The sequence below is a fragment of the Cavia porcellus genome, unplaced genomic scaffold (assembly GCF_034190915.1).
Source record: "Cavia porcellus strain 051 isolate PalLab524CR breed Dunkin Hartley unplaced genomic scaffold, mCavPor4.1 scaffold_12, whole genome shotgun sequence".
Classification (NCBI taxonomy): Eukaryota; Metazoa; Chordata; class Mammalia; order Rodentia; family Caviidae; genus Cavia; species Cavia porcellus.
The window spans coordinates 48,112,899-48,125,724 of NW_026947495.1; the positions used below are offsets into that span (position 1 = coordinate 48,112,899).

At 42.8% G+C, this 12,826-nt stretch overlaps 1 protein-coding gene across 23 annotated transcripts in view; it reads left to right on the plus strand.

The window, feature by feature from the left end:
• The window catches only part of Tanc1 (tetratricopeptide repeat, ankyrin repeat and coiled-coil containing 1), a 261,482-nt gene that overhangs the window by 209,345 nt on the left and 39,311 nt on the right, over positions 1-12,826 (plus strand). For all 23 annotated transcript variants that reach the window (XM_063259632.1, XM_063259630.1, XM_063259643.1 and 20 more), the window contains 4 exons: positions 1,161-1,327; positions 3,033-3,640; positions 7,752-7,860; positions 8,669-8,791. In XM_063259632.1, coding sequence (XP_063115702.1) covers positions 1,161-1,327; positions 3,033-3,640; positions 7,752-7,860; positions 8,669-8,791 — 1,007 coding nt within the window. The remainder of the gene's footprint in view (positions 1-1,160; positions 1,328-3,032; positions 3,641-7,751; positions 7,861-8,668; positions 8,792-12,826) is intronic.

Below are 12,826 nucleotides of genomic sequence, written 5' to 3' on the forward strand. Positions count from 1 at the left end.
AAAACCCAGGCCCGTATAGGATCTTCACCAACAACAGTAAGTTTTAGAGGAGAAGACCAAAAAAAAGAAGTTTCAGGTTTCTCAGTGTGAGAAACAGGGAAGGTAAATATACAGGGAAATTAATGGCAGAGAAGGGCTGTTTAATTAGGTTTGCTAAATAGACTCTTCTGGTGCCATATTCAGCTGATATAACTATATACTTGTTTCCAGTGATTAACTTCTGTCTTTCCTGGTAGAAAATGGGCAGAGGGCATAAATAGAAATATATATCCCGTTTCATATTTAGAAGAGGCATATTTGGGTCTCTTATATAAATCTAAGCTATTTAGATGACTTGCACCCTGAAAACAATTGCCTATGTATTTTGTACTGCTAGATAGCAGATTAAGTAGATTTTGGGGGGAATTTTCTAGCATTTTTATTTTCAGAGACTCTGTTCAGCTGAGTTGACATTTAAAGCCATTCTGGAGGTTTCCATTTGATTTTTTTGCTCCCAAATGTTCTAGAAGGTAGGGCATGTTAAGAACATTATGGGCCTTTCAGGTTTCCCTCCTTCCTCCTCTTTTCTCCTTACCTTTTGTACTTATTTGCTTGCCTACATAACATTTCTGCCAGCAGGTGTTAGAGAGGAGGATGGAAATAGATATCATTGTTTGGGCAGAAAACTGGCACGTACAAAATTAAACTTAGCCTCTAGAAGTCTGTAAGGCAGGGCTTTGAACACTGTGTGTCTTGGTCCAGACAGTTAGCTCTTGGGGCATGTGGGTCAGTTTTCCTTGGCTGGGATCCACCAAGGAATTCTCATGGGACCTGCTACCTTTTCCAGATTTGATCTGTGTGTTATCTTCACTCTAGGCCACCCTAGTGACAGTGGCTTATGAAGAGCTAACTGTATTACATACATGATTGAGATTCTGCTAATGGGTGTAATGCAATATGTTTCTGAAAACTGTTTTGCGAAAATTGGTTTTCTTTTGGCTCTGTGCTCCGATTTTCATTATAAATTTAATAGAAAATATGCTTCTATGAAAACCGTGTCTTCTGCCATATGTAAACCTTTTTAGTTTGCACTAACACTTTAAACTGTGCATTAAAATATGCTGAGTGGTGCTGTTATATAGAAATGCATAAATTTTAATTTGAAAAATTTTCTCCTTCAGAGCAGAAAATTCCTGAAGAAGAATATATTATTTTGATAGATGGCTTAAATGAAGCTGAGTTTCATAAACCTGATTATGGAGATACGCTTTCTTCTTTTATTACCAAAATTATTTCTAAATTTCCTGCCTGGTTGAAGTTGATTGTGACTGTAAGAGCAAATTTTCAGGTAACAAAAGATTTTTTGAATCTCTTTTCAACTCCCTATGCCCCAGTTTTACGGTGATAAATACTAATAATTTAAATTGTTACAAACCGTTTCACTGCTGAAGAATTAGAACACTTCACAAGGGCAAAACTCCGGTCTTCTGATGTCATGGCTGATCTATCTGCATGAAGTTGTACCTGTACTTCTCAGATGGCAGTGACTAGCCCTGAATTACTGTAGTTTCCAGTGTGTGGCTGGTGATAGGGTGGCTTTGTGGAACTATTTTATTTTGCTGTTCTGAGGCTCAAACCCAGGGCTTCATATGTGTGATCTTTACCACTGAGCTGTTTCCTAGCCCTGTGATTTCTGTTGAAGGAAAAAGTGAGACATGAAAGAGATTTTAAGGCCTCTTCTAAGCAAATCTGCTTTTTCATTAAACTTCAACATGCTGTAACACTTGCAATGAGATAAAGACTTGATGATTTTTTCTTTCACCACCTTCCCCTTCATCTGAACCGTAAAATTGTTATCTTAACCATCAACTCTATGCCTGTCCTTTTTCAGTAAAGACGTTTAGACATCATATTTTGATTTTTGCCCTTTTATGATGATACATTTTTAAAAATAGCGCCCAAGGTTTGCTTTTTGGTGTTTTTATTTGTTTGTTATTTTTTTCCTCACTAATACTGGGAATTACACTTTACTTAAATTTGATGTTGATTTTCATGGACATTTGATTCATATGCTTCTTTCAGTAGAGTATAGAAATAAGGTCCTGTGTTTTACCTGCTGGCTACGTGAAGCTCAGTTAGCATCCGTGTAAAAGGGGAATGATTGTACTCTGCCCTCTCCTTACAGTTAAAGAGGGATATGTACTTTAATACTGCAGAAGTGATGTTGGGAAGTTTTAAAAATAAAAAGAAGTCTGAAGTCCTCTTTACTGTGAGGTATTAGGATTGTGCTTATCTTTGAAATGAGAGAGAGACCAGAAGGAGACACAGGCTTCCTGGAACTGGTAGTGGTGTTTCTGGTTTCTGGCTACACAGGTATGTTTATTTTTGTGAAAAGTAGTGATATTGCAATTATGGTTTGTACATCAGTGTATTTATGCATCTTCCCATTTAAAAGTTTACTTTAAAATCAATTTAAAAGATGGTAATGTGTTGCATTAGAGTAGGCAGGCAGCTTTTGACCACACACTGTCCAGGGTTAGAGCCTGAGGGTGGGCTCCGAGTCCCTGGTGGATTACCCCGCCCAGGCGCTAATGCATGCAGAGGGCATGCCTCCTAATCTGTGTCTGCCTGTGTGCTTAGATGGGTGGTGCTGGTTTGCATTTATCCTGCTTATGTAACAAGTTGCACAGTGTGAGGATTACAGGTATCAGGTCACCTGCAGGGTCTCACTGCTCTTCTACTAGTAGTGGCCTGTTTGCCACCATCTGGTCAGGTCCTCACTCTGCTTGTTGGATCTATCTGAGCCCCTGATGAGGGCCTTGGAAAAGCCTTTACTGATTCTATCTGGCTGCAGGATTTCTTTCCCATAAGCTTTTTATCTGTACCTTATCCTATTACACATTTTAATACAAAACAATGAGTCCCTGTAAGCCATGAAAATCCTCTTTGAAAGAAAAGTAGTGAACCTGGCTTAAAATGCTGCTAAAATAAAAAAGAAATGTCTCCAGATTAACATTGCTGGGCTTTTTTTTTTTTTCCCTGTGTGTGTGCAGGAAATTGTAAGTGGGTTGCCATTTGTCAAGCTTTCGCTGGATGACTTCCCAGATAACAAAGACATTCACAGCGACCTGCATGCCTACGTCCAGCACAGGGTCCATAGCAGTCAAGACATCCTCAACAACATCTCCCTGAATGGCAAGGCCGACGCTGCCCTTATCGGGAAGGTCAGCAGCCACCTGGTGCTGCGGAGCCTCGGCTCCTACCTGTATCTCAAACTTACCCTGGACCTCTTCCAGAGGGGACACCTGGTCATCAAAAGCGCCAGCTACAAAGTGGTGCCTGTGTCCCTTTCCGAGCTCTATCTGCTACAGTGCAACATGAAGTTCATGACTCAGTCTGCCTTTGAGAGAGCGCTGCCAATTTTAAATGTGGCACTCGCGTCTCTCCACCCTATGACAGACGAGCAGATTTTTCAGGCTATTAATGCTGGTCACATCCAAGGCGAACAGGACTGGGAGGACTTTCAGCAGAGGATGGATGCCCTCTCCTGCTTTCTCATTAAGAGGCGAGACAAAACCCGCATGTTCTGCCACCCATCCTTTAGGGAATGGCTTGTCTGGAGAGCAGATGGGGAAAGCACAGCCTTCCTGTGTGAGCCCAGGTATGACAGGCCACTTCCTGCTAGCTCTTTAGGGGTCTCCTGTGCCCTTAGGGGAGAGAAGCTTTCAAACATGATCCACATTACTTAACAGAACAGTAACTCAGAATGAATAATTCAATTATGTTGCTTTGTTTTCTGCCCAGTCTGGCAGAAGGAGGGGCAGTGGAAAATTTTCTATATTTCTGCACAAAAGCTTCCTTCCTTTGATTGCTAGAATTTAGAGCTTCAAGTGTATTTGAGTGAAAGAGAAGCTGGGTGATCTCTGAGTGACATTTCCTTGCTGTCAGTTCAATCACGGATCCCCATCTACTCTCATCCTAGCTTCAATAGGGTCACAGAGAGTGTGACCTCTGCCTCAGGGAATCTGGGGCATCTCTCGAGGTGTTCTCCTAAGAGTCTGGTGGTGTTGTGGACCTTCGGCACTGACACTCCGAGCTACCTCTTCAACACATAACGCCTTATGTAGGGATCAGAGGTGTCTGTGGTCCCAAGGGAAGCTCACTTCTCTGACTTGGTCTCCACCATTTATGTTAGTGGTTCTGTTTAATATTTTGAGCAGGCCAGGCCAGGATTAAGCTTTCACTGCCTGGGCTGATCAAACCACAGAATGACAGGAGACACAAGCCTGTCTGTCTGTGTGTCATGTGACCTGGTCCAAATTGGGGCCAGAGCTTAGGAAATGGAGTGTGCTGTGCCTTTAGATGGGGGCAAGCCCTCCCCTTCTGCCTGGACCCAGCTTGAATCTCTGCTGTCCTGATTAGCTGTGCTCTGAGGGAGGATGGCCCCCTACTCTCGTAACAGCTGGCAAGCTGTCCTACTGTGTCTTCAGGACTGTTGTGGGCACTGGACCACAAGCTGGGGTCTGGAGACGAAGAGGTAAGTAAGCACTTTCCTGTCCCATAACCACTTTCACCACACACTGACCTAGTGTTGATCTGGTAGGTCTGACCATTCTTCTGTTATGGCTGTAGTTTTCTTAGGTGACACTGGGCTCAAGGTTTCTTGCTAACTTGGTCTGAGGCACTGTACTGTACATCCTGGGTTATTCAGTCAGATGGTTATAGCTAGGCAAAATGTGTTCTGGAGCATAACTAGCCAACAGATATTTTTCCTCAGGAAAATCAGATCATTTGCTAGAAGGACAGACCATGGGCATGTTTGAGACGCAAAAGCAAACTGAAAGACTTCAAGGGGTGTAGGTTTGCTCCTGGGATTTGTGGCAGAAGTGGTTGACTGCAGTCACCAGGAAGTCTCGATTCCTTTGGGATGGAAGGGACATTAAGTTTATGTAGGGGAGGCTGGGGTATAGGGTGACTGCTGGTCAACATCAGCATTTGCAGACTCCTGATGCTGCTGAGCTCTTTTTATGTGGGGACACCCCCCTGGGATTGGGCCTACGTCAACTAGAGGCAAGAGGAGTGCTTAAGGAAATGCTCACCCTACTGTCGTGGGAGCCAGCAATGCCCCAAGAATCCTTGGTGCATGAGCTTCATTCAGCAGCAGAGCACAGAGAACAGTATTGGAAGGATCATTTGCATTCAGTCCGTTTTTGAGGGTCCACTATGTGTAGAGTACTGTGACAGATACAGGGATTTCTTTTTTTTTTGTCTTTTTCCTTTTTATTGGTACCAGGGATTGAACTCACGACTGCCTGCTTGCAAGGCAGGCACTTATGCCACTGAGCTAAATCCTTAGCCCCCGATACAGGGATTTCTAAGATAAGGAACTGTACTTTCTCAAAGGATTCTGCAAAGGAAAGTAGATGAGGAGGGCAGAGAGGGACTAGAGGTAATGATCTTGTGCTATTAGTATAAAACTAGTAGAAAGGGAGACACTGCGTGTAGAACTTGAAGAAAGGGCCAAGAACCTCCAGGGAGGGAAGCTGTTTCTGGAAAATGTTTCACTACAGGGAGATGTTAGTTTTAAAAGGAGGTAGCATTTCTCTCCCACCCAGATAGTTGTGTTTTTGGTATAAAGAAAAATGAAGGAGAATCCAACACCCAGAAGCAGTGACACTTCCTTTTTTTATTTCTGACTTTTTCCTTAGCATTTTAAACATTATAAAAGGTCATCTTTTCTCCCTTTAAATTCTTGTCCCATTTCAAGTGAGGAGGGAAGATACTGTTTTTATTGTAGTGTTGTTACTGTACCTGTGTGTGTAGAGGCCTTTTTTGCTTAACACATCACTGGCGAGGGTCCTAACATAGTTAGAAAATGTTAGAAAAGTGTCAATTTTTATTTTTCATGGCTGCATAAACCTCCTGGTAGATAAATTACCATGTGCTTAACCATACTTTTGTTGTTAGACCTCAAAGGTATTTCTAGAATACCTAACAAACATAAAAACATAGGTAATACCCGGGAGCCTTATACACCTGGATTCAGCTCTCAACCCTGTCAGTTCTTTGTCTTTCCTGGACATGTAGCCTTCTTTATCCATAAAAAGTATGACTATCTTAGAGGCAAGGTGGTTATTAAGTATGTTCATAACAAGATCTGCTAATACACATACCTATAGGGTAGCACATCAGAACATCTTGGTCCTGTCAAACTGTAAGTCAGTACCTGTTGATCAGCTTTTCTTAATTCTTCCCTTCCCTCTCCTCTTCCCCAGCTCTGGGTAACTACTCTCAATTTCTATCAGCTCAACTTGGTTATATTGCACATAAAAATGAGATGATGTGGTAATTGTCTTTCTGTGCCTGGATTATTTCATTTAACATAATGACCTCCATTTTCATCTATGTTGTTGCAAATGACCCTGTTTCATTCTTGTTTATGGCTGAATAGTTGTTCGCATCTCTTAACTTTTGTGAATAAATATGGAAGTACAGATGTTTCTGACATATCGATTCATTTTCTTTGGATAAATACTCAGTAATAGGATTGCTCAATCCTAGTAGTAGTTCTATTTTTAGTTGTTTAAGGAACCTTTGTATTGTTTTCCATAGTGGTTGTACTAATTTACGTACCTACCAACATGTGCAAGAATTCCCTTTTGTCCATATGCACCAGGGTTTTGCTGTCTTTAGCCTTTTTGATAATAGCTGTTCCTACTGGAGTGAGGTGATCTCTCATCACCATTTTGATTTACATTTCCCTAATTAGTATGTAGGGGCAAGGGTACTTCATAGCCACTTCTGTCAGGAGGCACATAGTATCTTCACATCTCCCTGTAGTGTTAGGGCTAATGGATGACCAATTCCTGAATCCATTGACTTCTTAGGGTTGAGGAAACAGCCTCTACTGCTCTTTTTCTGTGCTAGTAACTTGAGCAGTGACTGCATAGGACATTAGTAAGTATAACAAGGCTATTGTAGACAGGAGTAACTGTCAAAGGCATTTTAGGCCATATTCTAGCAGGCAAAACCAAATCAAAGGCTATGCTACTGAGGACGGTGTGGATTTTTGAGGGGTGGTTTGTTTTTTTGTTTAGGCTTTTTTGGTACCAGGGATCAAACTTACGATGTCATGCTTGCCAGGCAGGCGCTGTGCTGTGAGCTGACCCCTGAGGATGGTTTTTTATCTGTCATTTCTGGAGAACTTTTGAAGGTTCTTATGTTAGCTTTATATATCTCTGTAACAAAATACCTGAGATAAACCACTTAAAGCAGAGAAGATTTGCTTTGACTCATGGTTTCAGAGGTTTCAGTCCATGGTCACTTGGCTCTGTTGCTTCGAGGCCTGTGGTGAACATAGCATCATGATCAGAAACATCATGATGAAGGAAGGTGGCTCACATCACTGCAGACAGGAGGCAGAGAGAAAGGAAGGAAGGGCTGTGGGAAAATACACCTTTCAAATGCATGCTCTAGTGACCTCCTTCCTAGGTGGTCACTGACCGGGTGGCTGGTTCCCAAAACAGCCCTGAGCCAGAACCGTGGTATGAACCACTGCACAGAAATATGGGAATTCAGAAAAGGCCTTTAAAATGACTTGATGAGCAAACAATATTTGTCGTCTTTGAAAGAGGCAGCAGTTAACCCACAGTTTGTGATAGTCACAAGGATGGCGCTTCAGGGAGTGTGTGGTGATACACACCCGAGGGCCTGTGGTGCAGTGGAATGGGATCTTCATCCTGAGCTTTTGTTTTTTGTGTTTTGTCTCCTAGGAGTGGACATGCTCTTCTGGCATTCATGTTCTCTCGGCAGGAGGGCAAGCTGAACCGCCAGCAGACCATGGAGCTCGGCCACCACATCCTAAAGGCGCACATTTTCAAGGTGAGACACATTCTAGTAAGAGGAAGGGTTTTTTGTCGTTTCATGGTTTTGGAGATTTTAGATAGCTTTGTGAGCCATCTCAGATGCATTCCAAACACAATTCCCTCCCTAAAAGCAGCCATGCTTCTAACTTCCTCTCATCTCCTTGCATGTTTTCGTATTTTATCATAAGTGTGCACACAGCTGAGTTTAACTTACTCCTTCTTTGGTTCCCGTCGAAGTTTCTTCTCATCCAGATGTCCTCCTTCATTCGTTCTCTTTTGTTTCCTTGTTACTTATTTGTCAAAGAACTTGAGCTTATTGACCTATGTAATTTTATACCACTGGATTTTCTGATTGTGTGTTTCTCATGGTAGAATTAAACATACTCCTCGTTTTCCTACATGTCCTATCATTTGGTCAAGCTTGCTTATTCGTTATGAGAGTTCTTGCATCAGGAGATACAGCATTTGTGCTTGCTTCTTACTTGGTGATGTTACCGTTTACTGCCTGGGCTCGTTTATTCTCTAGAGTTGCAGACAGTTATTTTCTAATTTTGTCATTGAGTCTTCTTTTCTAAATTACTTCCATAAAGGAAAACTATCCATGTCTGCCGTTTCTTTTCCCAGGAATATAATTTACATGGCGAAGGCAGGCTGATTTCTTGACCTTTGGTTTTAGGCAAGGGAGTTAGAGATTGAGCAGTTCTTTGTGTGAATTTTACTGCCTTCACTACATACCTGTACCTTTAGGAGCAGACCCACTTTGAAGCTGATGCCTTGCATGGGTACCATCTCAGCTCAGGGGCTTTATCTCTGGTCATTTCCAGGGCCTCAGTAAGAAGACCGGAATCTCCTCAAGCCATCTGCAGGCGCTGTGGATCGGGTATAGCACTGAGGGGCTGTCTGCCGCCCTCGCCTCTCTCCGAAATCTCTACACACCCAATGTGAAGGTGAGCTGCCCTTCGCCTAGGGAACAAAGCCCAGGTTGGCCTGTCCCTCCTCCATCAGTTCTCCTAGTCCTGGCAGGAGATAGTTTGGAAAGGGCATGAAGCTTCTAACAGATACTTTTAATATAAAACACACATTTCCTTGTAGATCTTTAGCTTTTGTGCTGGTAGGAAAATACAGGTGCTTAGGCTGCTGTGTGAGCACACTGCAACATTTCAGAGCTTGGTGTGATGAAGTAATTTACAAAGGAAGCCAAAAGTCAAAGGGTGATGTCCAGGGAAACTGAATTCTCAAGTGTCCTGCATCACTAATCTGGACCATCTCTTTACGATTCATTGGAAATTAAGTATTGATGAATGATAAAAAGAGATTGGTATCAGAAAAACCATGATTAAAGATTTCATGTACACATATGTTTCTGATCTTGGAAAGTGTGTTAGATTGGTTTTCTACTAACCCAACAACTTCTTTGCTCTATGGTCAGTGGCTTTCATGTCAAAATACCTTGGTACCTCTGTTCATAAATCAGTTCTTTCCATTATTCTGGTCACAGAACGAACTGGATAAGAAATGAATCAAATTTCCCAATAAGGTCAAATTGAACCTCACCACTGAATTTGATTCAGTGTTTATCCCCCTTCGCTTGTGACCAGAATCATGGAAAGAATCAAATTTGTGAACCAAGATAATACTGTATTTTACTCGGCTTTGTAAGATAGATTTTCTTTCCCCATTTAATGCAGTGTGAATATGGAATCCATGTAAAAGCTAAATACCTGGTTAAGGCCACAAAGAAATGTTTAGGACTTTCAGTCCCAGGGCTGAGGCCGCTTCACACGGAGCCAGATCTTTCCCTTTAAATCTCTCACCGACATGATCATCGTATCTGCCTTCTCTGTTAGCCGCATAACAGGGGCTAAACATGGTCATCCAGGGGAGGATTAGGCAAAGCCCTGGCTCACGAGTTTCCACACATCTGAGAGCTACTTCTCCTCACTTCCGTTCAGGCACACCCAGGAGAGGGATATGTGTGCTAGACACTCTAGGACCGTTTCTTTGCCTCTCCTCTTCTCCTCTGCTATCCACACAGCTCACCCTCAGCACACACACCCTGAGGATAACTTGGTATTTTTCCCCACGTCTGGTTAGAGATGTCTTCTGCTGCCTGTCCCTTCTGCATCTCTCTGGTGATTCTGAGAAGTGAGAGTATCACAAAGTTGCCTGAGGCTCCTGAAGAGGACGTAGCAGTGCTCTGAGTCTGGGGAGTCCCAACCTAGATCTCTGCTGCCATAGAATGGAGAGTGACCACTGTCCTTGGGTGGACACAGATGGTATCTTTGCAGAGATGAAGAACGCATGTTTTCCAGGTGGAACCAGCCCCCATCACAGTTGGAGGGTGACGGTCAGAGGGAGTGCTGGCTTCAGGTTTGACTCCCTGATGTTGGCGAGGTGACTTTGAGCAGATCACTGCCCCAGGGACTCTGTGTTCTGCCCTGCTCTATGCCTGCCTCTTAGTATTATCACTCACTTCCAGACTGGTAGATGGCAGTGCTTGGGTCTCAACTGAACCTCCATGCAGGTTTTTACAGGTGGATTGGCAGGAAGTCTGTTCCCTCACTCCCAGTACTGGGGCTGGAACCTAGAGTTTTCCTACTCAGCTACATCCCCAGCCCTTGTTTTTCTTTTTCTTTTTTCTTTTGAGACAGGCTGTCCCTAAATTGCCCAGACTGGTCTCAAATTTGTGATCTTCCTGCTGCCATACCCATGGGAAAACCTTTTATGTAGTGTAGACTGAGAACCAGCTCCAAGCTGCTACTCCTGGTCAGAGGGAATGCTTACTTTCTAGATGAAGTTACTCTGAAGAAAAAAAAAAAAAAAAAAAAAAAGGTGGAGGGTATGGCTCTTGAAGTTTAGATTTCCTATATAAAGGATGCTGCTTTAAGGATTTTTTTTCACCTACATTTTATAAAAATTAGAATTTAGGCTATGATAATAACATTGTTTCATCTTCATGCTAGTTAATAGTGTATCATTTGGCTTCTCTATAATTAATAAAACTATAACAAATAAAAATAAGAATGGTGATGTCTGTTTTCAGCACTGTAATAAATTTATGGACACAAGTTATTTAACACGGAGAAAAGTAAATGGGAAATGTCATCCACTACTGAATATGAGTTTTTAAGATAGCAAACTATAAGATACAACATACTCAATGAGCTTGGCTGTCCTGGGAGTGTAAACTTTTCTTTTTATTTGGAATTTTAAAAGTGGTGCATTTTTGTTTTATAAAACTCCATTGTCACCTTCATTTACAACTTGGTTATGGAATCTTAAGCTTTTCCATTATGCTTCTGGTTATTATTTTTTTTTAATCTTTCGAAGAGGGAAAAGGTTTTCACAGAATCTTGAGCAAATTATAGTAATTTAAAATTATGCATGCAATTAAGGAACTTCTTTTAAGAGAGTATTAAATGTTGTCATACAGGAGTGAATGTCATTTTGAGCAATAATTGCAGTTTGCCACTTTGGTAAATTAAAGTGACTTGCTCTGGAATGATTACTTTGTAATTTCAGAGGCTTGCCAGTGATTTCTAGCACTACGGCCTCCGTTGCCAGGTCAGGGTTATGCCAGCATTCACCCAGCTGGCCCACTGGGGTCTTTGCCACTGGCACCTCAGGCTCCGTCCAGCTGTTTATTTTGGTGTTGTGTCTCCCAGGACTGGCTGCCAGCCAGAGGGTGCAGACTTGGAGAAGTCAGGTTGTGGTTCTTTGCTCAGCTGAAGGCAGGGGGAACAGGAATGAGATAAGCACTTGGCCTAACTTCCCTGGCAGGGGGCAGAGAAGCCAGTCATCTGCACCTCGTTAGAGCACATTTTGTAACAGCCATGTCTATGAGCTTCTGGAATAGTTAGGAAACTGTGACTCTTGCTTTGTGACTGGGATGGCCGGCACCTCCCCTGTCCCTGTCTGTGATCATTTCACTTTGCCTACAACCACTGTCCTTTTTGGTTTTCTTATTTTCATTAAATTTGTAATTTTATAGACAACATTGCCACTTCCAAATGTTAGGCAAGTAGAGCTTGTGAAGATTGTTGGAAATATCCAGCAGTTGAGGAAAATTTATAGGATGAATCACGTTACCACCTTCCTGTAGGCAGCATGGTCCACCTAGGGCTGTTGCTCTGCCACCAACTGCTCCATGACAGAGACTAGTTCTGTGCTCTGAGCTCATCTGTGTTCTACTTGCTGTGATCCTCAGTTTTCTCATCTATAAAATGGAGTGGACAAAAACCCTATCTCACAGATTGATCAGAAGCCTCACTGCTGAAGCTCCTGGGAAAGTGCCTGGCATTTCTTACATGCCCAGGTGAGGTGTTTTTATTGGTGCTTTGCCTCACTGCTGGAGACAGTGGCTGCTGCAGACACCTGGGAATTTCTGGATGGGCTTGGTAGGGTTGTAAACAAGAGCTGCCTGCCTGGAATCTCTGGTGAGTCAGGTCTGTCCTTCACTCTGGCAAGTCTCCTGAAGGGCCTGGGGAAGGAAAGGACAGATCTTTAGGTTACCAGGGACCTGTGCTTTTGTCCCTTTTGAAGACTACACAAGAGTGATTGTAACAGTAGCAGTTAATAGCATTTTGGCACCTATGGGATACTAAGTGCTATGCTAAACGCTTTATGTTCCTGTGTATATATACAGATACATACATTTTACACATCCATTTTTAATCTTCACAGCATTGGCTGAAGTGAAACTATTTCTGTCTTTTTTTTTTTAGTTGAAGGAGTACAGGCTTACGGTTGGTAGCATTCCCCAGGTGATGCAGCTGGAGAGACACCTGAAGCTCAGTACACTCGTCCCGTGTCAGCAGGCACATTCATCACTCCATGTGTTTACAGACCTGCCTGCTGAGTAGTCTCACTGGGGAGCTCTGGGTGCCACAGCCTCAGTCCCAGTTAAGTCAGAATCTCCAAGGGTGGGGCCCAGGCACTGGAAACTTTCATGCTCCCAAGGGTTTCAGGGCACAGCAGGTTTA